This window comes from Melospiza melodia, chromosome Z, assembly GCF_035770615.1.
Source record: "Melospiza melodia melodia isolate bMelMel2 chromosome Z, bMelMel2.pri, whole genome shotgun sequence".
NCBI classification, from domain to species: domain Eukaryota; kingdom Metazoa; phylum Chordata; class Aves; order Passeriformes; family Passerellidae; genus Melospiza; species Melospiza melodia.
In genome coordinates this window covers 31,498,866-31,525,740 of record NC_086226.1, presented here as the reverse complement: position 1 = coordinate 31,525,740, position 26,875 = coordinate 31,498,866, and the positions used below count along the sequence as shown (strand labels likewise).

The 26,875-nt window shown below is 40.9% G+C and overlaps 3 protein-coding genes across 7 annotated transcripts in view; 2 read left to right on the top strand and 1 right to left on the bottom strand.

Moving 5' to 3' along the window:
- Positions 1-769: 769 nt before the first annotated feature.
- LOC134432471 (molybdopterin synthase sulfur carrier subunit-like) overlaps positions 770-26,875 on the top strand; it is a 33,434-nt gene continuing 7,328 nt past the window's right edge. The window contains exons 1-5 of one of the 4 annotated variants that reach the window (XM_063181250.1): positions 770-851; positions 1,174-1,295; positions 4,250-4,396; positions 4,496-4,571; positions 6,479-6,632. In XM_063181250.1, coding sequence (XP_063037320.1) covers positions 840-851; positions 1,174-1,295; positions 4,250-4,376 — 261 coding nt within the window. In that variant the 5' untranslated portion in view covers positions 770-839 and the 3' untranslated portion in view covers positions 4,377-4,396; positions 4,496-4,571; positions 6,479-6,632. Of the gene's footprint in view, positions 852-1,173; positions 1,296-4,249; positions 4,397-4,477; positions 4,572-5,485; positions 5,550-6,478; positions 6,633-26,875 lie in introns of those variants that run through there. The other 3 variants (XM_063181251.1, XM_063181248.1, XM_063181252.1) reach the window with 3 other exon arrangements.
- Positions 5,492-9,358, top strand: LOC134432470 (molybdopterin synthase catalytic subunit). Its single transcript, XM_063181247.1, has 4 exons — positions 5,492-5,621; positions 6,479-6,632; positions 8,030-8,153; positions 9,253-9,358. Exons 1-4 carry the CDS (start codon positions 5,501-5,503, stop codon positions 9,319-9,321), a joined length of 468 nt encoding a protein of 155 aa, XP_063037317.1. The 5' UTR covers positions 5,492-5,500; the 3' UTR covers positions 9,322-9,358.
- ITGA2 (integrin subunit alpha 2) overlaps positions 15,366-26,875 on the bottom strand; it is a 67,330-nt gene continuing 55,820 nt past the window's right edge. For both annotated transcript variants that reach the window (XM_063181246.1, XM_063181245.1), the window contains 7 exons: positions 26,749-26,851; positions 25,843-25,953; positions 25,276-25,380; positions 24,859-24,972; positions 22,511-22,600; positions 19,126-19,242; positions 15,366-18,346 (listed from right to left, as the gene is read on the bottom strand). In XM_063181246.1, coding sequence (XP_063037316.1) covers positions 18,257-18,346; positions 19,126-19,242; positions 22,511-22,600; positions 24,859-24,972; positions 25,276-25,380; positions 25,843-25,953; positions 26,749-26,851 — 730 coding nt within the window. In that variant the 3' untranslated portion in view covers positions 15,366-18,256. The remainder of the gene's footprint in view (positions 18,347-19,125; positions 19,243-22,510; positions 22,601-24,858; positions 24,973-25,275; positions 25,381-25,842; positions 25,954-26,748; positions 26,852-26,875) is intronic.

Sequence of the window (26,875 nt, the reverse complement as noted above, 5' to 3'; positions counted from 1 at the left end):
GAATAAATGGAGGCTGTGTCTGCTAAAAACTGGAGAGATCCTAGATGGTTATGCCCCAGTGGGATCTCCCTAGTTTTCAGCAGAGTTTGTTACTGCAGGACTTCTCTGTCTCATGGTGGACCCTGGGCGTTGGCAGAATGATTTCCTCCACACTGCTAATGGCTGTGGACTTACCCCTCGTTTGTCTGCCTGGAGGAGGTCCTCCATTACTGCTGTGAGGTTACGAGTGTCACCAGACAAACACTACAGAAATAACCCTGGCCATCCACAAGGAGAACTTTTGGCACACAGTTATGCCGTGTGGAACAACTGCTGTGGGTCTCTCGGCAGCACTTTCTACACACCCCGTGTCACACTCCCCTCCCCGGTGAGAGCCAGCGCTCTCCCACCCTGCTCAGTTACTGCAGGTAGAGGTGAAACAGGCCCTAACCCTGAAATCCTGTGTCAGCCCTGAAACGGATCCGTGGCTTTTACACGCCAATTCTACCTGTCCTGCGCATTTAAGACATGTTTAACACGTCAGGCTGCGGACGCGTAATGTTTGCGAACATCTGCAATCCCGGTGCGCGCGGGGCTGCGAGTCCCCTTGAAAATCCGGCTTGTAAAGTGCCGTCCTCAACACTGTACTCTCAGGTGTTGGGCAAAGCCCCGGCATCTCCCGCCTTCGCCACCACCCGTGAGGTGAAGGAACCTGCGGTGCCCGGCCCGACAGGGGGAGCGGGCCCGCGGCGCTGCCGGCCAGGCCGCAGGGGGCGGTCCGGGCCCGGCGCCTCTCGCCCCGGCGCAGGCGCCGCCGTGGGCCCGCGGCGGAGGGCAGCTCGCCCCGGGACGGCGGCTCCATGCGCTGCCAGGTAGGTGCCACGAGCCGGCGACCCCGGGGCCGGTCCGGCCGGAGGCTCGGCCGGTGCCTGGCAGGGCGGCAGGGCTCCCGCTGCCCCTGGCCCCGATGGGCAGCGGGAGCGGCCTGGGCGGCGGACGCGGATCCGCGGTCACTCACCGCCCGCCGCCCTCTCCTCCTTCCCCACCCTGTCCTGACAGCCGGGGCAGGAGGGACGCGGCTGAGCCGATCGGCATCGAGATCTTGGCGCTCTGGTTCCGGTCGTGTGCTGGTATTTTGGGAGCGGTGTTCTGGGTAGGCCCCGCGGCCCTGAGCGCTGTCTGTTCCCCGGCCAGGTCTCGGTGCTGTATTTCGCCAGGAGCGCGGAGCTGGCGGGGCTGCGCTGCGAGACCCTCTCGGTGCCACGGGAGATCACCTCTCTGCAGCTCTGGGAGGAGATCGTCAAGGTCCACCCCAGGTATGCAGCAAGTTACCCTTGCGGTACACTTGAGGCACAAAGAAACGTGGATTTGTAAAATTTTTTTTGTAATGCAAATTCGGTATTTAGCATTGGACTGGAACACATAGCAGTACTTCAACAGCACAAAACCAGTGGTCTTACCTTCTTTTGGTAACCCTAAACACTAAATGTTTTGTACAGCTGGAAGTGCTGTAGCTTTTTGTATACACAAGGAAGGCCCAGGTGCAGGAGATGTACCCAAATCTGGGCCTGAGAGTACCCATGGTCCATTGTCCGGGAGGGCTGTGGTATGGTAACCTGAAAACTACCATGTTATTGGTCTGTGGAGAAGGTGAGATGTTGCAAGGAGAGATCATGCAGAGCCAGGACAATAAATAAGAAATAAATTATAATATGTGAATATTTCCAATTGCTTAGGTTAGACATTAGGAAGAAATTCTTCATTGAAAGGATGCAAAGATATTGGAATGAACTACCCAGGGACACGGTGGAGTCACTGTCCTTGAAGTTTTTTAAGGGAAGATTGGACTTTGTGCCATGGTCACAGAGTGCTTTTCAAACTTAATTGATTCTGTGATTAACTGTGCTGTGAGCCATTGGTCTGAGCCTATGGCACACTCTGCAAGGCAGGTCAGGAAGGGAACTGAAGCCCCCAGAGGCTTCCAGCCACTCAGCCTGACACAGCAATTATGGTCAGCCACTTCAATGCTCTGAAACACTGCTGTTTGCATTTCATAAGGAGTCTGGTCCTGAGAAAGTACTGTGTATGCTGTAAGGGTCTCAGCAGCATTGGTGCTCTTGGGGGTGTTAATAGAAATGTCCCCTGTGTTTAAAGCTGAGGGAAGGTGCTCAGTCCTGTCAAGAATGAGTCTGATGGACAAAGGTGGGACACCATTTTGGAGAGAGAGAAGGGGATAAAAAAAAGAGTAAATTATAAAAGAGGTTGTGGTCCTCAGGATTTAGTGCTTAGTACTCTGGACTTACCATAACTTTGGACTTAGATGTCCAAGTCTTTCTTTAGTAAAATGCTCTCAAACACTGTGAAAAAAAATGAACTGTTTAACATTGGTATCTGTTTCCAAGTGAGAAACTCTTCACAAAACACTGGACCAGGGACCTTTTCCTCAGAGAGAATTGAAATAAAGTGTGTTTGGGTGCTAGAGGCAGTAGGGAATGCATATATTTTACTTTGCAGCCTTTTTGTCTATGTCAGAAGCAGCAGCAGCACCGTTGGTCATTTTGCTGTAATTTGTCAACTTTGTCCTTTTATGAATGATGACTTGGGGCAGTAGAATTTTCTGGAAAAACTCAATGTAATTGTAGGGCATTGACCACAGACTTCTATTCACATTGCTAATGGATATTCAAATTACAGTTTGAGCGTACTTGACTGTGCTTGTCTGTTCGACACATTTTCCCTAACTAATTAGCTTGCAAGGGACTTTAATTAGAGCCTGCCCTTCTAATGGGCACTTCAGTTTCATGGTAGTGCAGAGTCCTTTAGTGGCTTGCTTTGCTTTCATACAGTCCCTCCCTTCAGTCTGTTCTCTGTGCTACTGTATTTTGCTCAGCCTGTGCCTTGACTACTTTTGTCTATCTAGCTGGTATGAAACAAGATGATTTTTACTTGTACTCTTTTGGTCTGCTTACTTGTTTCTAGGCAATACAGCTGAGCTGGTTATGCCAGATTTTGTAGTCTCAAAGAAGAACTGTTATCATGCCTGTGAAGCAAAGTGAAAATTTTCCAAGATAGAAATCCACTTTAATTTAAGTGAAATGCACATTTTTAAGTTAAGTCTGTAGTTAGAAAGCATAGTTATTTAGCCAGACTGCAAAGCCTAAGCTCAGTGAAGTTACTTCAGTGAAAGACAGAAATAAAGAGAAAGAGACAAAAGATGGTGGAAGGAGTCAGAGCCTGCTGTAAAGGCAAGTCAACCTGACCTCAAATTTTTTTCTGATAAAAAAGGACTAGTAGTAAAAGTCAAACGAAACCCATAAAAATGAATATGTATGAACCTATTATGAAACTGTATGCATATGTGTTTAAGAAAGAGATAAAAAGAGACCTGAAGTTCTCAAAAGTACGCATGCCTTTTTTGAAAAGAGCAATCTCCACATGCATCCAGCGCTATAATAAACATACCAACTTTACAACTTTGACAAAGTTGTAAAGTTCTCTTCTTTTTGCCGCAAAACATCTGAAGTAAAATGCAATTCTTTTTTCTCCTGTCTTACTGCTATGGCCCTCATGCTTGCTATCTAATTGTACTTAGTCATAGAAATGATTCCCTGCCTCATGATATCCAGAGCTATGGACTCTCACAGCAATATCTCACATAAAAAATATGTAGAAGATCTGCCAGAAGACACATCACATTTGCTCTCTTAGTTCTGTGGCCATTCCTTATCAATAGCAGGTTTCAGACCTGTAAGTACAAAAGACCCAAAGTCTCACAAAGTCTGAGCACGCACAAGAGCAACTCTCTGACTACTAAATCTTCATGAGATCTTATGAACACATACCACAATGCTTCTTGATGCATAAGAAAATTGCTCCAGTCCTGCCAGACTGCATCAAGACAGTATTTCCTTCTAAATCCAAATTGGATAGTTGCTGCCTCTTGAGTTACCAACTTTTTTATTGTAAGCTTCTGAAGTAGGTCTGGTATGGATTGGTTTTGTTCTAACATAGGCCTATGACAAATCCAATTCCTGATTTCTGAAAATTATACTGATCTAATTTCTTTTTAGCCATTACAAGAAAATCCAAGATTAGGAGGTGTGTGTTTGTTGTATTTTTGACAGTGTCTTGGAAGTGAAGTTGTGTAAGTCTCAGTGGTTTTTACCTCAGCTGCCCAATACTGGGCACCAGTTTGCTGTTTAATGAAATCTCATGGTTAGATGCAGACATTGTCTGGAAACGTATTTGTGCTCTTTCCAATCCCCCTCAGGCTTGCTCTCATCCGGGATCAAGTGGTGTTTGCTGTTCGGCAGGAGTACGTGCTTCTTGGAGACCAGCTCCTGGTCCTGCAGCCTGGAGACGAGGTTGCCATCATCCCACCAATTAGTGGAGGCTGAACCTGCCCAGGTTCTGTTAGGTAGGTGTCACTTACTGCCTAGTTTTCTGTGGAGTGTAATCTTGTGCTAAAATACCTCATGAATTCTGTGTGATGTTACAGGAACCTTTCCTTGTTTAGGTCTGAAGATGTGATTGCAATTCTCTCCCTCCACCCCAGTACTCTTTTGAGAAAACCCAACTTGTGTTTCCGTCTGGTGAGTGCAGTGGTGCTGAGCAGAAACTATAAGCCAGTGTACCAGTAAATGATTAACTTGTATGCAGTAAATGGAAGACATTTGCCAGAGAGGTCAGGCATTGCTTTGAATCTGGGTTTTAGGTCTTGTTACTCTTTCCTGGTTGTTTCTTCCTACCAGTGGAAACGTAGCTTGCTTAAACAAGATAATAATGAAAAATTTCCTGCTGCTTTTAAACAGAAAAGATAATAAAGTAAAAATAATTGACTGCTGCTTAGAAATTTTGTTAGTTTGTGGCTGTTAAAAAGGTGTCCTTAGAATAGCTTCATTTCTTTGCCCACTTTGAAGTGTCAGTCCATCTATTCACTGCAGCTTGTTCCATTGCTGCTGATCAAATTACTTCTCATTTCTAGGTGATCTAATGACTGGCTTCTACTCAGATAAGTTAGAAGTGTCTTCTGTGTGGCTGTAACAGACTCATAGTATGAGGACCTGAATGTCCTGGAGAGCATACTCAACTTTAGGATTAGAACTCTAATCCATGTTTATCAGAAATCTTTGTTTTAAACTGTTTGATTTGATGAGATAAATAGGAGGGACTGACAATATCACCACAGATTTACCAGCACTACACAGTGGTCTGTGCTGGTTGAATATACTGTTGAACCGGGGCCTTGGACTAATTATAGTTTTATCCCACTGTACTAGACTTTCCTATCAGAAAGAAATATGTATGCAATAAAACCAAGTAATTGCTTGTTATTTGCAGTTAATATTCTCTCAGTGAGGCTGCTGAGAAGTGAATTTCACATGTAGACTTGGGCAAACAGATAGTGCCTTGTGTTGTGCATAAATTGAGGCATGAGCACTGGATAAAAAGCAGTTCACTGATGCTAGTATCTTCAGAAACAACAACAGAGTCTGTTTGGTTTCAGTTTTTCTATTGTGATATGGAAGAAAACGAAGATGTGCCAAAAGATTTTATCAAGCTCAAGTCTGAAAAGCTCTCTGTAGATGAAGTGTCAGAGCTGGTTGTTTCACCATACTGTGGGGCAGTGTCTCTGTTCATTGGTGAGTTTAATATCTGTGAGCTAAGTCACTAGTTATGTTACTAGTCTAATAAATGTAACTTAGGTTGTCCACATCCCAGACTTGTAGTTCTCAAATAAATCAGTTCCGGGTCTGAGTCCATTATGTTTAGAAAACAGGTTCTGAATTAGTAGAGCAAGACCATGGCAGCTCTTAAACAGCTGCCATGGGCTAAAGTGGTGTGGAGCTTTCTGGCTGATATGGCTATCATAGGACTAAACAGAACAGTAGCTCTGGAGTAGAGAACTGCCTGGGAGTTGTTCCCCTGTCCCTTGGGATACAACTTGTTCAGGGTGGGAAATGGAGTACTGTGGCTCTGACAACCACATGTCCACACCTGTATGTGAGGTTCTGTAACTCAGGTCTTAGTTGAAAGTGGAGTACTATTCTACCAGTGAGCTGGTGAAGGTCAGGCTGATAGCTCTGTATAGGGCTTAATGTACGTGGCACACATGTGAAACTGCTTTGTGTTTAAACCTTAGTGCTACTAGGTTCCTAAATGGGAATTTAAAAATTATATGGGCAAATGCCATAATAACCTTATATAACCTTACCAGTTACCACAGAAGATGTCCCAGCCTTGGGTATTGTGGGCTGAAGATCTGTGTAATGTGTAAACTAAATTCTCCCTTTTATAGTAAAGATTTATCTTGTTCAAATAATCTCATTATGCAGCCATGATTAGGGAAGTTGTTTTTATTTGCACAGTGCTGACCTTGACCATAGCAAGAGATCCTGGACTTTTACTCTGTATTAATGTAGTATATAATGTGTATTATAAAGATACAATATGTATTCATTTGCCCACTGCTTTTAGCTGATAAATCATTTTTGTTTAGGTACTACAAGAAATAATTTTGAAGGAAAAAAAGTGATTCACTTAGAATATGAAGCATATACTTCAATGGCAGAGACTGAAATAAGGAAAATCTGCAGAGATGTTAGACAGAAATGGCCTTCAGTCAAACATATTGCAGTGCACCACAGGCTTGGGTACGTATGTCCAGACCCCATTCTTCTGCAACTGGAATATCAGTTCTTGTCTGTTGCATGGCTGTGCTTACATAGTTGCAGAACCTGCAAGAGTGTTTAGAAACCATAGTGCAGCAAAGCTGGCTGCAGGATCAAGCTCTTGCTCTGGAGCTAAGTTTCAAAAATTTTGTTTTCAAAAATGTGTTTATTGGTAGGGTTTACTGGAGTCCACACTTAGCCTGGAAGGATCTTTCATGCTGATGTGATATTTTGAAAGTGGGGAGATATTTCACTCCAGGGAAGGGGAGGCTGTTAGTTTATTTTGTTCTTTATTTTTTAAAGGTGTGAAGTTGGCAGCATTTTCTTTTTCTCTTCTCTCTCCTGTTGAGGGGCTGCAGAATGTTCTTATTGTCAGATTTTAGTCTATTTATGCTACAAAAAGTCTGGAAGCTAAGGCTGTGGGGCATGGTAATTGCCAGCCATGCTTGTGAGAGAGCCTCCTGTTGTTCCTTGAGTCTTGGATAAGCATTTTCCTTTTGATTCAAAATGTGTAATACTAGTGTCTGACATACTCTTAGGCCCTCCCAGTTCAGAGAAGATTTCTTGCTAAAACTAGCAGGATTTGCAGAAATCCTGAAGGAATTTGGAATGTGATTGTAAAGGGTAACTAAGATAAAAGGCCTGAGGGGTGGTTTCCCTAGATTTCCTCTATAGTCAGCAGAGGGGGTGGCTGTCATGAGGGCAGGTCAAAGCATTTAGGCTGAGATTTCTTCCTATAGACTGGGCTGAAGGAGTCTGACTGTAGAGGGAAGATTGGGGGGCAGATTTTGGGAGTGCTACAACTGCAAGGAGAAACACAGAACCTTGTGCTTCTCTTAAGTTTAACACAGCACACGAAGTAGGAAACTTGAGAATCTAAAATCAGAATTCATCAAAAATTTGGTTTCATTACAAAATCTGTATAGTGTGAGGCAATTAATTTCTTCTTTCACAAATTCTTATGCAAACTGAGATGATTTCTTAAGTTTTTAGGTAAGAACTGGCTGTTCTAATTTGTTATTGTTCATTATTAAGCCAGCTTCCAATGAGTTTCCTATGCATTGTTACAAGTTACCAATTTCCCCCTCTTAATTCCATAGGCTTAATTTTAAAAAAAGAAAGAATAGAAGAAAAAAGCCTCTGTCTGGTGGGTTTATTTATTCTAGAGTGTGGAATTCTAACATCTGGTACTGATTTTGGTTATGGTTTTCTTTCTTTTAAAAAGTGCATAATCTTTTGGATGTGGTTTGACACTTGCTCAGTATGAATGAGTCAGGAGAGCATGTGGCCAGAATACTGACGTGACATGGCTACAACTTTTGGGTGCTCTTGATGTTAAGTGTTAGCTAAAGCTGCTGTTGTTCCTCTTCTCTCCCTAGTGTGGTTCCAATAACTGAAGCAAGTGTAATTATTGCAGTCTCCTCTCCGCACAGAGCAGAATCCCTTGAAGCAGTGATGTACTGCATCAATACCTTAAAAGCATCTGTTCCTATATGGAAAAAGGTATGTTTAGGGACAAAATCAAATTTAGGCCTGTGCTAGTCTTAGACATCTGGGCTGCCTTAGCAGTGTTCCAGGCTGTAGCAGCTGCTCCTGATGGGTTGTCAGTGTCTAGCACCAGTGAGTTTCTTCTGCTGCAGCCAGGCCCATTTGTGGCAGGTAGAGCATCTGGAAGGTTCTCCTGGACCTGTACCATCTAGCTCCTCTTTATTTTGAAACCGTCCTAGGGTGAAAGCGAAGGAGACCTGAGCTGTCCTCTTTTGAGTAGCAAAACTCAGTTCTGCACAGACTTATGGAAGAATTTGAGTCAGCTTTGCTTTGGACAGCATTGCAGTTTGGAAGTAACAGGAGCATTTCTTGCCTGTCTGTTTGCCCCTCGTTGCTGTGGCCATGAGAAAGCACAAAGCACTAAGCAACAACACACAATGAGCAGAAGTCCCAAAGCTTTATAGGCACACAACAGTGTGTGGAGAAGCCCAGGTCTAGAAAGGGCCTCATTGTATAAATTCAGTGTTGCATGTGAGTAATGAGCATTATCTCTGCCTCCTCTCCCTGGCAGAACTTGGTATGTGGTTAACAGTGGTATTCCACACATTACTTCACTTTTTTGATACCTCCTGAGGAGATGGAAGTTCTCTCAGAATAAATAAGCAGGGACTCAGAATTTACTGCTTAGGACTGGACTGCTGCTGGTAATCCAGTCTGTCCTTAAGATCTATTAGTAGTGTATTTAGTGTATTAATGTAATTTATATTTTAATATTGACATTTTGTTACATCTAAATTTTTGTCTTAAAACAACGGTACAGTAGGTTAATATAGCAGCATGAATGCTGTGTACTCTACAGCTATTATATAATTTCTTCTAGATTTCTTTGTTGAATTGACTTCAGCTTAGGTGGGCTCTTTTAAATTCAGTGGGGATCAGCCTGGGGTTCAGCCATATGTTCTAAGGGTGCTGCCCTCTCTTCTGCTTGCCAGCCAAGTGCTGTGCAGTCCTGATGTGATCAGTAAATGATAGTGGGATGGCTATTCAGTTTGGCCTGGCTTGTAGCTGGATATAGCAGACTCACAACATTTCCCATTCTTTGTTTATATTTCAGGAGATTTATGAGGATGAATATTCTTGGAAAGAAAACAAGGAATGCTTTTGGGCAAATTCAGAAAAATAATTGTACTTCTTTGAAAATAAAGTGTTACTCTTCCTAATGAGCATATTTACCTTTGAGTTTTTACAGAGATTCTCTGTTTCTAAATGGTTCTAACAGATGTTTCAATTTCAATAATTTAGTTTGGACTGAGTGAAATGAATGAGGATTAATTAGGGGTTTTACTGTCCTTTGGAATTGCCTTTGTGTGCATTTTTAACATGGAGTCAGTTTTAAAAAGAATCTTCCCTAAAATTCTTTGTGGCAAGGTTTAGACTACTCTGTGATAAATACTGTTCTAATTCTTTTACCTTGGTAGTCTGTGTTCTCTGTCTGCATGACAGGTCACCACAGGACAATTGCATTTTTTTCAATCTTAAAATTCAGAGAGGTTTAATTTTATATGACTGCAGACAAATTTTGCAAACTTTATGCTATTTTGACATTCTTCTAACATGAAAGCTACTTGAAGTAGATAAACTATTTTAGTGCAGACAGAGGAGAAAATACAAACTATACCCCAGAGTTATTAAATTTTTAGTAGTGCTTATTTTCCAGTAGCTCTGTCTCACAGATTTTTACTGTGCAGCTGATACTTTGAGTCCATTGAATTAAACAGTATGGATAGGGATTGATACAAAGTTAAAGCTAGTACTCTACCAGCAAAAAGAATTGCATTAGCAATAACATGCCAATCTGTTACTACTTAATGATGTCTGGACAAAATTTTGAAGTGACTTTTTGGTTGTGTAGTTGTGTGGTGCTACAGGAGGAAAAACCCAAGCCAGCTATTACTACAAATACACAACTATAGTGTAATTATGTTCAGTAATTTGACTTAATATGTGTGGGGATTAAAAGTCATCAAATGGAATAGTTTTTCAAAGAAAAGGGAGTTTTTTGAACTTACTGCAATTCATATATGTATTAATATTCACATTTCAGATTTAATCTTATTACAGTTTTTCTCTTGTTACTGTTTCGAAAACTAGTTAAATGAACTGACATAATATGCCTGGGTTTCTCTGGAAATATTGGGTTATGTGTCTGAGCATGGTCATTTGATTTGTTATTCTACTGTGCCATGGTAGTATTTAGATGCTAATAGTTCAAACTCCCATTGTGTATGGCACTTCTGCTAATGCTGGGAGGCAGTGTTATCTAGTTGTCTTTATCAGTGTAGACAAGGTAGAAACAAGTGAAGGAAAATAAGGTAATGCAAAATTATTTGCTCAGTTGCTCATATATATGTTCCTATATCATATATAGTTATTTATAATTCAGGTGCAAGGTCGTACTCCTGAGTCAGGGCAATCCCAATCACAAGTACAAGCTGGAGGGAGAGTGGATCAAGACTAGCACTGTGGAGAAACACTTGAGGGTATTTGTGAACAAAAAGCTCAGTATGAGCTGGCAATGTGCACTTGCAGCCGAGATATCTGGCCCTGTCCTGGGCTGCACTGAAAGCAGCAGGGCCAGCAGGTCAAAGGGTTTGATTCTGCTCCTCTGCTGTGCCCTCAAGGGACCCTGCTGGAACACTGCATCTGGTTCTGGAGCCCCCAGTGCAAGAAGTTTTGTTGGAATGAGTCCAGAGGAGGACCACTAAGTTTATCAGAGGACTAGAACACCACTTCTATGAAGACAGGCTGAGAGCTGGGGTTTTTCAGCTTGCAGAAAGCTCCAGAGAAACCTTACATCACCTTTCAGTACCTAAACAGGGCTTACAATAAGTTTGGAGGGGGAATTTTCACAAGGACAAGGGGGAATGGCTTTAAGCTGAACTGAGGGTAGGCTTGGATCAGATAATAGGAATAAATTCTTTACTCTGAGGGTGGTGAGGCACTGGCACAGGTTGCCCAGATAAGCTGTGGATGCCCCATTCTTGGGAAGGTTCAAGGTCAGGCTGGACGGGGTTCTGAGTAACCTGGTCTAGTGGAAGGTGTCCCAGCCTATATCAGGATGGTTGCAACTTGATGATCTGTAAGGTCCCTTCCAACACAAACCAGTCTTTGATTCTGTAATCATTACATCACATACTAGTGAAGCTTCAGCTGTATATTGTATTTTATTGTGTCTGCAAAAATCTACTAACAACTTCTAACTGCACAAAGTAAAATGGGGAAAGTAGGTCATGATAGTTTTTTTTCCCCCGGGGATTTTAATCACTTTTAATACTTAGTTACTGTATCTGAATTAAGCAAATTTTAAGGAAACATACAGCTTCAGGCAGAAACATTGTTAAACTGTGCTTATTAAATTATTGGTGTACTTTCCTCAGTGGAAGTCAGGCCTTCATCTGCAGGACAGCAGCTGCTCTTTGCATGTTTACAGATAACACACTCTACAAACCATGTGGGCCCTATTATCTAGGCAGAGGTGGTCAAGTACAAGACTGAGTTTCCGGTTTTTTTGGAGATTGGAGAGAAGCCCTCTGCTGTTTGAATGTCATTTTTCCTGGGAATTGTACAGAATACTGAGCACAATCACTTGCCTTGTGAAAGAATTATTTTTCACTTTAGAAGAGAAAGAAATACATGAACTTTTTCATACTTGGTGTTCATTTTTCCAAGTTTATGTTTGCTGTTACCATGCAACTAATTAGTGTATTAATTTCACAAAAATAAATGTTAGCTTGTTTTTCAGTGGATATTTTATGAATTAAGTAAAACTTATGCAGTGGTTCCATACTAGTGTTGTGCTCTGATACAGAAAATCAATAGTATATCTTTGTTACCATTGTTAAATTCTATTTGGGACCCCATGATCAGGGGCAATTCCTGAGTTGCAGTAGTGTCTCTTTAGTGCCTTTCTAGCACTGCAGTCTCCTGGAAGATTTTTCCAGGGTGACCTTAAGTGCACCTTCCCCATCAGCAATGCAGCTGGGAAGGAGGGTGCAGAAGAGAGAATAATTGTGTACTTCCCCACAGTGACCAGGAACAATGAATGGAAGAGATGTTGTACTGAGTCACAGCTGAGTGTTACAATGTGTGTATGCTGCCATGGTAAAGACAATGAAATGTCATTTTTTGTCCCTAGCTGTGCATGAGGCAAGTACTGCTTTGTTCTGGAACAATGATATATCAGTCTTGTGTAACTTTGGGTTCTTCAGCTGGCATGTAAAAGCGAAATGGAAATGTTTCTGGGAGGGATGGTGTGCTAATTAGAGGTAAAATGTATCTCACTGAAATTTAAGTTCATGCTCTGAACTCAGTGTTCTGCCTCCCTCTGTAGGGCTACCCTCTCTGCTAGGGCAGTATTATCATAAGAGGGCAGATTACTGTATTCTAAGATAAATGCTTAAGCTGTGTCTGAAGTGTCCCAGAAGCATTTACAAATTGCCAGGCCAAGGGATGAATCCCAGCAGCGTCTCCATGTGTGTTAAGAAAAGATGTTGTTGCAATTCTTGCTGTCCACATGTGCAGAACTACAGTGCTGGATGAGGGCTACTCTGTGTTATGGTGAGGTCCATTGAGTGGGAGGATAGACAGCTGCAGATCTGTCTACAAGGAAGACCCAGCTTTCTGGGATGAGTCCAGCTGTTTCTCTTCCTTGTCCAGAGTAACGGCTAATCCCACCTCTTCATGAACCAGCTGTGTTGGGTTGGTGGCTCTGGTGCATAGAGCAATGTTCCCAGACACAAATGCTACAGACCCAGAGGGTCACCATGTGATTCCTGTAGATATCTGCCAGATGAGGGCTGTCTGTGGAAGTGCCTGTCTTCAGAGCGATAATTTGTCCTTCTGAAAAGATGCTTTAGTCTTGGCTGGCAAAATTTGAATACACTGATCCACCCCTTTGTCTGGCTGAACATCCATGTACCAGCACTGATTGATTTTAAGAGTTTCCTTTCCTGATTTTGAGCATTGTGCTCTGTTCTCAAGAGAAGCTCAGCCTGATGCATACGATGAAAACAGCAGCTGATGGATTGTCATGGAATAGTGGGGTGGGGGAGGAAGGGGTTGTTTTATAAGGGGCCTCCCCAGGAGATGGTAGCCAAGAGATGGCTGAGCTCAGGTGCTGCCCACGCTGGCAAATACAGGCCCTCACTTTGGCTGTTGCTCATGAAAGTGGCACTGCTGCACTCAGGAATGAAGCCTTTAGATGCTCAACTTTGAACTAGATTTTTGGCCTTTCTCTCTGCTCACTTTATGCACAGCTGTTCCAACTAAGTTGTAGTTTTATAGAGTAGCACATTCATTTGTTGCTTCAGAAGCATTAAAAGGAAGAACTGGTAAATCTAATTATTAACAAATTAGATGTTAAAGCAGACAGTGCTGCCCTTTCACTTTTAAAATGCTGTGAAAAACAGCCTTGAGCATTAAATGCCATTAAATACAATTAACTGTCCTGTGGAGGTGATTGAAAAGAGTTCAGAATAGACTGATGACTATAAATTACCAGTTTCTTTGAGCACCTTAGGCCAGTTTTTTGAAAAACAAACACACCATAAAGTTTGATTGTATCAACTTACCATAAATTAGCACCCTGATCTATCTTTGTAGCAGTTCTTTCTATAAAAGTTCCATTTTGACTATTTTAAGGGGCAAGTACATTTTAAAAACTGCTAGCATACTAAAACCTGTGATTGCATACAAATAATTGACTGATTAACTGAGAACAAAAAGGTTCACTTAAAATGTAGGACACTTTTTTAAAGCTATGAAAATGTACACTTCATTTACTTTCACAGGCAATAAAAAATTGAGGTAATTAGCTATAGATTTTGAGATGCATTTTCATACCTTAATTCTTTTAGTCTTTAATTTGCAATCTTTTGTTGTAGTTCTGTTTTGGATGGGCTTTAACCCCAGTCAGCAACTCAGCCCTACCCAGTCATTCACTCACACTGCCACTAGTGGAATGGGGGAGAGAATAGGAAGAGTAAAAGTGTGAAGTCACATGGGTTGAGATAGAACTTTAATAGGGAAAGTAAAAACTGCTCATGCAAGCAAAGCAAAACAAAAGAATGCATTCACCACTTCCCATTGGCAGGCAGGTTGAGTCAAACTCAGAAAAGCAGAGTTCCATTGCATGTGACAGTGGCTTGGGAAGACAAACACCAAACACTCCGACTGCCTGTGGTCAGCTGTGGGCAGTTGTCACATCTCTGTCCTTTTCCCACTTTCCTATGCACCCCCAGCCTCCTCGCTGGTGAGGTGGGGTGAAGAGCAGCAAAGGCCTTGAACCTGTGAGCACTGCTTACTGACAGATGAAACATCCCTGAGTTATCAACAGTTTCCAGCAGAAATCCAAAACACAGCCCCATACTAGCTACTGCACCTCTGCCCCAATCAAAACCAGCACATACATAAGTCAGTATATAAGGAATCTAGCTCATAATTCTGCAAACAGTTAAGACTTACTGAAAGACGGAACTTTGTGCCTTAAGATTTGGTTTATCTGATATTCTATGATGGAAGTGTCAAAATTGGTAGCCTGAAACCTAAGTGTTTATGTACCACTGGTAAAAGTATGGAGTAATTGGAAGTGGAAATTAAAAGCTATGTAAAAATGTGTACTTTTCAGGTGGTACTTTTTGACAATATTGTCTTCCTGTCATCTTTCTATTCATAGCCAAGTTCCTCCCTCTCTTCTTTTGCCACATTGTTCCTGCTGAAAAGTTGAATTCAGCTTTTCCAACATATGGTGGGGTATAGCCAGAGCCAGAGTTGTGAAAAGCTACTGCTGACCAATTCTGTAAATAGATAAAGTGCAGAGACTGGCAGAATGGGATGTGATTTTAGATAGCAGTGATAATAAGCCCATGTTTATAGGAAGGCCTGGCCATGGTAATGGTTTAACACCATCTACTCAGCTAGAGCTTTACAAATATTTTGCGCTTATGTGAGCTGGGTTACAGTACAGTACAGCTTACTGGTTATGTTTCACTCTGGACTGTGATCTGCAAGACTTCAGGTGCAGTGTCTTTGTCTACCTAGCAGAGTCAAACCCTCAGGTTCTCACTGTGTGCTACTGGGACAAAGCCATATCTGGCCCCATTTTATGCAGTGCTTTTTCAGTAGCATTGGTTCTCTTCAGGGTGCTGTCTAAAAATAAATGAGTCTGTGTTCAGCAGTAGTCTTGGGTTTTATTGCAGTAATGCTGTTAGGCCCTCAGACAGGCCACCACAGTGATACAGTCCCTGCTCCCACAGAGCTTACATGCTAGCTTTTAGAAGTCAACTTTATTATAAACTCTCTCGTATATTCCAATTTTATACATAGGCTCACGTGAAACCTACTCAGATTTTGGACTTGATTCTAGTACTTCAGGAAATCAGCAGCTAGATTTCAAGACCAGAATCAGATATAACTTGAGTTTGCTGAAGGTATTGCTGACTTTTTTTGCTGCAAGCACAAAGAGAAGTACATGCTGAAGCTGAAAATTTCAGGGTATTTAAAACATGCTGCTTTAAAAAAGTAAACTTAAAAGGAAAAAACAAACCAAACCCTTGCACACAATACAAAATATACATAATATTTCCAGTATTATTTGTGGTTGTGCCAACTTAAAAGTGCAATAGACTTAGCCATTACAAAAACTGAATATCCATTTAAGTATTAATTGTAAAAGAAAAATAAACTAGTAACTTGGAGTGGTTAGGTTAGAATACAAAAACCTTACCCATTGCTATGTCTCCCCTTTATTTTGGAAAAGCAGTATTGTGTCCAGGCTGGGAAGGAGAATTATATTGTCCATGTCAAAATATAACCCAATGAAGGCTAGTGAATTGAATCATTGCTACCTGACTGATAAACTGTTAAATCCCCAAAGAAGATGCATATTTGATATTGACCTGTACTTCCCACTGAATGCAGAAGAAGGAAATCTGGGTCAAGGCCTGAATTGCCTGGTAGGCAGCACCAGAAATTGAAAATTCTACCATCTGGTGTATTGTGAAATTCCCTCTCTGCTCTGGAGTGCATGACCCTGATTATGTAGGAACTTCCCACATACATGGCTGTAGGGGTTATTTTTTTCTGCACAAGTTTATATAAGAATTGAGGCAGACAAATTTTTTCTTTCTACTCTCAGAGCATTTGCCCTCAAAGTTTATAATTACAAGTCAGGAGCTTATTCTTTAGATTTATGCAATTGATATTTTTTCCCCGCTTTTTAAATATCTGTGTTGGTCGCAGACTTAGCTGATGGCAATAATCTTGCTTGATAATTGATATAAGAATCTGAATTGTTTTTCAGAATGTTAGAAAAACCGCAACAAAATGTCCCAAAACATAACATTTCATAGATACAAAATAAATTCAAAACACATATAAAACTACACTGAGCATAATCCAGCTGTTGCTGCAAATGAAGCTGTTATTTGCCAAGGAGATGGTTGGCTTTTGACTGATTAGCTATTAAAAAAGACTGAGTAAAACTTTCAAACGTGCTTAAGCCTAGTCCCTCAAAAAATAATGGAAAAGTGCCTAAGCATAATTACAAGCCAGCTTTGGGGGGAAGAAACCATGACTTCGTGTTCTCAATCAGGCACATTTGCATGTTTTACTCTTCAAGTAAATCACCTCAAGTTGCAGACAATCTCACTTGCATGGCAGCATGCATACAAAAAACACACACATCTTCTCTCACAATCAGTTTTAAGTGTAGCTGACAGGCATGAGAGAGAAAGGCAAGCAAAAGGCCAATTCCCCTGACTGTTACCAGTCTTACAGCATGGGCCTTGTATAAGACTGAGCTTTCATTATAACCAGGCAGCGTAACAGCATGTGATAAACTTGAGGTGTGTAACCAACACAAAGTCACTCAAGTGTTGTGCTCAGAGCTCATTCCAGAGCACTACAGTACTTCACTGTATAAAACATAAGTTAACTTCATCAAGACATGAACAGGTAGGACCAAAAAAAATGTGGTAGGTAAGGAGGTTGTACTGAACTTTGGTCTCCTGGAGGGCACTGAGATGCTAAAGAAGTAAGTGCAGTAAACATTTTACAGAGCTTAGATCTTCACTATCCCCTTTTGTAACGTGCATAAGTCCTCAGTCAGCTATCCCCTTTAGTTCACTCTATGCTCTTAGTCTTGCAAAATCTTTCAGTACAGAATTAAAGGCAAGATCTTGACTGTCTTTTCTATTTATGTCAAAGACCAAACTGATATCAGAGGGACCGAGAGTATAAAGGCCAGCATAACAGTAGTAGTGCTTCTCAAGATGAAAATGAGTAATAACATTGCAGAGAACATGCTGTAAGTGATTATGAAATTCGTATTTTCTTCTCAGGAAGAAAGTATGCAGAAGACAGTTATACATACTATTTGACAATACTTCCCCAAAACAATATCCTTCAGTAATTTAGTTGTGACCTTAGTGCAAGAAATAAGAACTTTTGGAAGACTTTGCCCAACCAGTTGTCCTGTAGCATCCAGACAGACATCTTCATACACAGTTCCCAGTTTATAGATTAGTTAAAGCAAAGGTTTGCTGGTGGAAATTATTTTTCTAAAACAATAAGGATGGAGCTAGTCAATGAAAAAATGACTTTTCTTCTCCCAGTCTGGAAGCAGTATTCACCACACATTCATCATCAGCTTAATAGAAAATGTCCATTAACACATGTGGTACTTGTCAACTGAATTACCAAGTGATGCTGTTCCACAATAATCTGAAATAAATTCTTCTGTTTCACTCTGCAGTGGATCAAGAGAAGGGCTGCTGGAACAGTATGTTACTGTATACTCCGGACCTGCCAGTTCTAAGGGTTAAGTTTGTTTGAAAGGCAAAAATTTACAAGAAAAGGCATTATAAATCATTTTTGAAAAAACCAAACTGTCCTGCAGTTACTCTTACAATAGAGTAGAATCTGTAAAATATTTCATCTATAAAGACACTTTCATTAAAAATGTTTAAATGTTACTAAGCTTTAAGGCACTCCAGCTGAAGAACTGACTGATCACAACTACTATTGGTTGCTCAGATCTCCTTTATCCATGTAACTCATCTTCAGTCTTTGTCCTTTGTGAGTTCTGCAATTTCATCGACATCTTCTATATCCTGTGTCATTTTCTCGTACTGTCTCTTGAAGAAGCCAAGCTGTGAGAAGTATTAAAATAACACCACATTGCAGTCAGTCATTGATAATTGCAGTCAGTCATTGATAATTCATTGCTCAGCAAAACTAAATACTGTGATGGTAAAAATGTACCTGTGTGCACGCATACAATATAGAGTTTGATTTGTAGACAATTCCTGCCTCTAAAATGAAAGGAGGTGGGCCCTAAACTCCTACCTGGTGCAACTGAATGCTAGAGCAGCAGTGCTGATTAGCCAGTTTTCTCCCTGCTGAGATATGGACATTTCCATGATGCCTTGGTGTGCCAAGAAGCACTTCAAACACCAATGCCCTGGCATGCAGAAAAACTTTCCCCTTTTTCTATGTAACCTTTGTAATTTACTTTTTGCCCCTGCCCTTTCTTTCCCTTTCTTTTGTCTGTTCTTTTGTCCAAAATATGTCCTCTCTCACCTTGTTCATAATCCCCACCCTTGTCCACTGGGAATATCATGGGTGTTCAGAGCCCAGATAGGATATTATGGAAGGAGGCAGACAGTGTTGAAAGGAAAAAAAGTAAATGTCACAGCCCCTGTTTTGAATGATTGGCAGGTGATTTAACATCTTCATCTTACCGCTTTCTATAAGGACTCATTTCATAAACCCTTCTAAAATATGTCAAGGGTGTAATGTCAACACAGTATTATTCATACCACCAAACTGCTGATGTGGTTTTGTTTCACACTAGAGAAGAGAGATTCCACAGAAAATAGCCCAAATATATTTATCCTTTTCCGGTTTTAAGATATAAGTACCAACTTACTTTCCACAAAACAGCAACCAGTACCAACAGCAAGAGGAGTCCAGCCAATATGCTGCCAATCACAACACCTACTGGTACCTCAGCTTTCTCATCCGGCTTCATTATTGTAACTGGGATCTGAAAGAGAGATTGTGTCTTAGGGGCTCATGTGAACTGCAAATAAGGTAGGATTTGTAAACCAATGATCAAGAATGCCTGGACTGCACCTATTCCAGGATCAGTGACTGGAATGCACCAAGCAATTGCAGCCCTTTCACTGGTGCCCATGGGTGTCTGGTTGCACTGTGGCACACGGCAATGCCAGCTAGGGACTAGAGGCCCTCATCACTCCTGGCCATGCTTAACAGGCCAATCTCTCTTGCCAGCTGCCTCTCCATTAACAGCAGGCCTTTCAAAGGCTCCACACACCATTGCTGTGTAAACCAGCCATGTTTACACAGCCCTAAAATCAGACTGCTGGAGGAGCACTCCTTTTCACCAAGCGTTGTCAGAGCCCGTTATCTGTGCTCAGCAGCTGTAGGAGGCAGCACTAATCACTGAGGCCAGACACCAGCACATCTGCTGAAATTCCAATCCTCCTGCTGGGCAGGTGCCTCAGTCTCCTTTGCCTGCTCTTCCTACCTTCTATGAAACCACTAATGACTTGACAGATCTCATGGTGATCTGTGTTCTCCTGGGTCAACTGCAGGGATTTGCTGCAAGATGTATAGGTCAAACAGGAGCACCTCTGGAACACCTACATCTCCTGAACCACAAGCAATACCAGAGAGCTCCCAGAGGAGCATAGAGTGTCTGGAAGCTAGTTTTCAGGTGATACCCTATCTAGCTGGATTAGGTATAGCCAAATATATAATTACATATAACAGAGTTTCTTGGAGAGACATTGCTGTAATATTTATGAACTGTCAAATTTTTGGAGTTAATGTTGGAACAACATGCAGTTAGCTGAAAGTTTTTTTTCCTTTCTGAAACATGATAAAACAAGTCACATTGGTTTATTTTCTCAGGCTGGTTGTTCAGTGCATTTGTCTGGAGTAATTTAATCTTAAGCTTTCTGGGAAACTTGCACTGGACTGACATTTCAGTGATTTAAGTAATTTCTGTTGGAAGGCTCCAGTGTTGTGCTAGGTGTGGTTATGTGTATTCATTTCACCAAGGCAGAATGGCTTTGTGTATTTTCTAACTGAATGGCCATAGCGATGATTCTAGCAGGTTAACATTCTGGCCTCCAGCTGGCAGTCCTTTCCAAATTGGAAAAAATGTGAAAGCTTTTACGTAAAAATACCTAAGCAGCTTCCCCATGTAGCATCAAAAGGCAATATTCATTTATTTGGCTAAACAACAACCCAGTTCATCCAATGTAAGAAGCCAATTTCATATATGCAGTTTGCCTAGTAATGCTTTCTGCATTAGATTAACAGTGAAGTGGCACTATTGGAAAGGAAAATTGATGCCTAACAACAAATTATCTTTCCTGCAGTTAAACTGTGGTCAGTAAGACACCATGAGACTGGGATTCAACTCATCTGGTGTTTATCTACAGCATGGTTCCTTGACTCCCAAAGGAGGACAGACTTTTTTAAGAGCCTAATTCACCCTAGTTATTTTCAAGATCAAATGTAGGATGAGATGAACTGCATTTCAGAAATACCTGTTCTTTCCAGGGACTAGGTATATAGAATATGGATGAGTAAGGCAGATATTAAATTGGATGTATCCTACTACATCCATTTAAATTAACAGGGTAAGAAGGGAAATAAGCTCTGTTTGCTTCTGTACTGCCTGTTCCCAAGGAAGTGTGAAGGGCAGACTGGGTATCCCTGTTGGCCTGACAAGAAGTACCGTGCTGGGTACTGACTACAAGTGTCAAAGTGTCTGCTCTAGGGAGAATGTACCTTCACAACCTGGCACATTTACCAAGACTTCTCACAGGGCACTAGATTGTTGAGTAAAGGTCAGGCTGGAAGTCCCCGAAAGCCACTTGGTTTCCAAGGAACCCTGTGGAAAACTTTCAGGGTCTGTTCCGCTATTGCCTCAAAGGTGTAGAAGTCCCAGTTGCACATGTTTCAATGGCTGGGGGAGGAACTGACTTTCATTTTTCAACTGTCATTTGAATAATTAAATTCTGGTTCTCCTGAAACTGCCAACAGAACTTCTGGTAATGTAGATTTGGCAGTACCATGCTTCAAATGTGGAAAAATACTTATTCATGAGTTACCTAAAAAACCTGTGCAATTACCTGGAATATTTGCATTGTATAGTAATGAGCTTCATCTCATAATAGAAATAATACCATGCCAAACTGAAGCACTCAGAACACTTCAAATACTGGCATGTAATTTTTCTGTGAAAACATACTTCCTTTGCTCTTCAGGCACTGGAGCTTTTACTGATTACAAAATGGCTTATTTAGAGGTTCTTCACAAAAAATAGAGTGACCCATGAGGAACCAGTGATTAAAAATGGTATTGGATGACGATCATACCACACAGTGAGAGAGACGAATCTGTAACTGCTTTGTGCACATTTAGTTGAATTCTCTATTGCCTGTGAATGAGCTATGCTGCACATTCTTACATATATTTGACTCATTTACTAATTTGCATTTTGCTTTTTAATAGCCTTGGTTATTTTATGGGTAAAATAGGCTATTAAGTCCTGTAAAAATAAATCTGAAATTAGTACTGCAAATGGAAGAGTGTTCCTCTCAAGACAGACTAAGAGAATAAGGCGTCCTCTTTTATTACAACAGTAATTACCACAGTACTACTATATTCTTCCAGAGTTTTTTATGTTTGTGTATAGAAAGCTTGGAAGAAGAATTCAGTACTAATAAAGCAGTGGTATGGAGACTTCTCTTGAGATTAACTGTGTCCACATAGTCCATATGACAGCTATTCCAAACGCTAAAAATATTCCACATTCCTTTACAAATGAGATTATTTTCTGGAGAACTTTGCCAAACATTTGTGTAGAAACCTCAAACCATACTCTTATAGAAGTAAGTAAAACTATAAGTCAGATTTGTGAGCAGGTTTCCCAGAGCTCATTTATCTATAAAAATTAATTCCATTGCAGCAAGAAAGCCAAATCTTGATCTTTTCATGAACAGAAAGCTCTCTGAATTTCAGAAGTTCCTAGCTGACTTTTTCTCAGAGTTCTACAATTTAAGACCTACAGGTTTTAACTATATCTGGTTTTTATAGCAGTGGGCTGAAATGAAAACATTTTAATAGCTTAAGGGATTTGTATATAGTCAAATGATACATTATTTCAAAATAATCAAGTTACTGTGTACTCCTAAAGGACGCTGAAAATGAAATACTATCACTTTAATACAGTCAAACATAGAGAAGTTGAAAAAATATACTTAACTATCACTTACAGTTAGGGTATTCTCTCCAATGATAAATAACTCAGGGTTATTTGTATCAATTTTTGCTTCTGCAGAGAGTTGTAATGTCTGGAAAATTAACTGAAAGGGAAGATTAAAACAGCTGTAAAGTTCTGTAATAGGGCAACTCAATTAAAATGAGGAGAGCACGCATGCACATTATTCTGAAAGTCCTTGAAGTCTGATGTCCTTGAAATGAGGACTTCACAGCCAGAAAAGAAAATCACAGTATTAAGAAAATTATTTTAATATTTTTCCCCAGCAAACATGTCAATCAAAGTAATAATATATCGGTAATCCACTTAGCAGTGACATTGAGGAACTGGTTTTTCTTTTTCTTTAATGTACAGTTCAAGCAAAACAGAAGGAAATATTTACGTAACCCTTTTTATAGTTATTTCAAAGCTGTCAGGCAAGAGATGGAGGGAAATAGCAGTGAGAAAAGGAGACACAGCAACAAAAGACAGATGGGAATATATCTCTGGCCTTTGAAAGAAATGGAAACTGGATGTTCTTTTACTTCTCCCCACCCTCACTTCTATCCAGAGCTTCTGTTTTTCCCCATTTATTTTTTCCTTTCACTATGTGTTCCTCTCCACGTCTCAAATTCTGACATAGCTCTCTCAGCTAAAACAGAGATGATGACAAAAATCCTAAGCCAATTCCTATTTGAAAAGGGACCTTGTGCCAGATCCCACTTCCCTCTGTGGATGTACTGGAGGAGAGGTGAATGGCTGTGCAGACACTGTGAGTTCACTGCTGCAGTTCCACAGCACCACAAGGAATGGCCTCAGCTCCGTGGGAGCACAGGACCACTCTCTCCAGCTGACCCAAAGGCAATGCCTGCTCTGCCATTTTGCCTCCTCAGCCATTCCTCTGTGGCAGGGCCAGGTACTGTGGGCAGCTGTGGGTCTGCAGTGGCCAACAGACCAAACTGACTGGCTCTGCAGTGAGTTATTGCATCCCTGCACTGTGGCCATCTGCCCAAGCAGTGTGTCCTGCACACCTAAAAGTTTAGAAAAACACCTGAGCACTTTTCAAAGCACCTCAATTCCTAAACATATCTTTCCTTTGCTTAGCAGGTACTGGCAAGCCTGCCATGTCCTTCTTGGACAATGGCCGATTGCCACTAAATAAAAAGGTTGATAATGTGCATGATTGAGAGAGTGCTTGCAAGACTATTTGTGCTGAATTTTTTACAACCAAATAGAAAATTACAAAATGGGAGATGTGAGGAGAACTGTCACAAATGAACTTTCCTTCCCATCAGCCAGTGATGGTAAACAAACCATTCCCACTCACTTGTTAGTGAGGGTAATAACCTTTTGTTCAGGTCTCCACCTTCTGCATACCTAACAGCACTAACAAATGGTCTTTACCCAGCTGATTAAGAAAATACAAACACTAAAGACAGACAGATGCTTTTTGTCGCACACTGCCATAACACATTTAACAATATCAACCTGACCTTTTCCTTTTAACAGTTGAATGCTGGAGCTGACAACAGCCCTGCTGTTAAATGTCAATACCTGCCACAACAATCACCAGACACACTAAGGAGACTGTGTCATGTTCCTGACGCATTAGGCAAACCCAGGGCTCCAAGATCATTTGGTTGGTTGCCCAGCTAAGAAGCAAACATAGTCTAACTTCAAAAGTCTGGTAACTCATGATGAGTTATATCCTGGAGGACACATGGTGATTGAAAATAGGCTGAGATATTGATGATTTTTTGAAGCATCCCGTAGGTCTCTAAGCAAGTACTGTTTCTTTAACACCCACTCTAATAAACACAAAAAATCAATTAAAGATGGTTTCCACACTTTCTCTATCAAATAGAGCAAATAGAACTGGCAGCACTAACAGGGCTTTGGTATTTTGATGTGATCTAAAATGACCACGATGTGTGCTGTGATGTTCAAAAGCTAAAAAGCATGATTATTTTACAGACTATGATGGTACTGTGCTCTGCTGTCCTATGATGAGTTTTGTGGAAACTGTAGTTCCCCAAGAATGATTCTAACAGATGTAGGAAACTTTTTTTTCAGCAGTGGAGGTTGCACTATCATAGCATTTTCTTAGATTCTGTGCTGGACTGAAGTTTTATCACCTCCGTTATGCAGCCTCACTACTTTCACGTTCAAGTTTTCAATCGGGAAAAAAAACACCAATACAAAGTAAAGGAAGGTCTTTCTAGACTGAGGTCTCTGTACTCCGTAAGTACTCTGAGAGTACTCTGTACTCTCTTAGTAAGGTCTCTGTACTGGACTTTGAAAAATATCAGGAGTTTGAAAATACTTGAATATTGTATTCTCTATAAAGATGCAGCTGATACTCACGGCAGCAAAAGTTCCATTCCAGATTTGGGTGGACACGTTCACAAAGTACTCTCCCTTCAGTGCAATGTGTTCCAGTTTGCATATGATGGTACTGCACTTCACGTTCTTACAGTTCTTCCAGGGGAAACAGCAAGAAGAAGCAACAGCATGCATTAAAAATACACTTTAAAAAATATACTTGCAACATCTAGAATTTTTGCCCTTGCCGTTCTGTGCATACAAATCAAGTGCTCACAGGATGTGCTAAAGCAGATGCAGTATCTGAAATAATGTCCATAGGCTGAGCTCCTGCTCTGTACATGAGGAATGCCACCCCATCACAGCCTTCATCACAAGCACAGCAGTGGGCTCAGAAGGTCAGCTCTGCTTCCCTCAGCTCAGAAGGTCCTGCTTACTGCAGCCCTGGGTTTTACTCACCAGTTCTTTGGAAGCTCTGAAGTTCTCTTTCATGAAAGATGGAGAATAAGGTCTTTTCCCTATTTGCAGTGGATTTATCTGAGCATCACAAGTAACACCTCTGACCTAGGAAAGATGGCAGGAATGAGAGTGGATGACATGCTACTTGGGAGTTTATACTTATTGTAGTAATATATATTTCCAGGCTTAGATGGTGGCTGTTAAAAGCTGAAGTGTGAACACTGAATTCTTTAGAAAACTAAAAGTATGTGGTTTTGGTCAGGAGTAAGTAATTCTTATGACACATATTTTTTGTTCCTAGATTGACCTGAAGGGCTTTTCCTCATCTAATAATTTCTTTTTTACAATAAATTTCTCAGGAACTTGGAGAAGGACCTAATTGAAGAGATCCAGATACTCCACATCTGCAAAGTAATAACCTAGTGTACTGCTGGCATTGTGGTTCCCTCTTTATGAGGAAGGGACAAGGAGAAAGAGTATGGATTCCCTTAAATTAAGCCATAATATTGGCAGATAATTAATGTTTGTAGTACTGATAAACTCCCAAAACAGAATTCAGTTCTATACCTCATCTGTGGTGACTGCAGTTAGGTACATCAGCGGGTTGCCTTTGCTGGTCATTTCGGGAAGATTGATTGTTACAGATGCCATCTTTACTGGAATACTTCCTGTTGTTACCTGCAAAGCAAGAAACGCAAGAGTTAATTCAGGTAGCTACACGTAAATTATTTGATACACCAAGAAAATTAGAAATAATGGATGAGTATGGAAGAACTGGACTCCTTTTATATAAGTTTTTTTTTACTAAGACACTGGAGTAGTAATTTTGTGAATAGTAAAGCAGAAAGTATATTGTATAGCTCCAGTTTCCTGTCTGTTTTCTTAGCAGAGTTCATATTAACTGCATGAAATATGTTTTGAAAAGCAAATCTTCTGCCACGGCCAATAGGCCTGTTTAGTCCTTTGGAGTAGCAGTTACAGGAATGGAAATGGAACATAATTTAACTTTCTTCCACGTTGCATATTTGGATCTATGTTTTTTTTTCTGTGTTATGTAATAAGCACTGTGATTTGGCAAGTTCTTGCATCAGGTTTGAGCTCTTAACCCTCGCCAAACTTCAAGTTTCAAAGTCCAAGCCTGCAAACACTTGTTTTTCTTTATCAAGTTGTCAGGAGACTCTGTGAAAAAACAGTCGAAGCTGGCCTAAAGTTAAGCATTAACCATCTTCTAAATATGTACACAGTGCAGGACCAATCCCTCCCCCATTCTACTGGTGCAAATGTCATCCTTAACCTTATGAAGACTCCAAGAACTTATGCTATTTGCAGTTTTTTTTTTTCTTATTTGACTTATTCAAAAGCTTCAAAATCAGACAATGAAAGCAGGAGTGTTTTTTTAAACAAGGTTTTGGGAGCAGACTACAGAGGGAGCTAAGGCAACTTCTTGAACCAGAACAAAACAGACTTACTAACCTTAACTGAGAAGTTGAACGTGGGGCCAATATCTTCAAAATTATTCACAGTGGAAGGAATTTTATGACCAGAGTATACTTCATAAAAGTTGATATTGGCAAGCCTGGTTAACAACCATAAAACAATA

Bases quoted from the DNA above. Each gene is read 5' to 3' on its own strand.
- LOC134432470 (XM_063181247.1), top strand. From the start codon at position 5,501: ATGGAAGAAAACGAAGATGTGCCAAAAGATTTTATCAAGCTCAAGTCT. The intron at 6,633-8,029 runs GTACGTATGTCC...TTCTCTCCCTAG, and splicing joins GCAGTGCACCACAGGCTTGG to TGTGGTTCCAATAACTGAAG. The intron at 8,154-9,252 runs GTATGTTTAGGG...TTTATATTTCAG, and splicing joins CTGTTCCTATATGGAAAAAG to GAGATTTATGAGGATGAATA.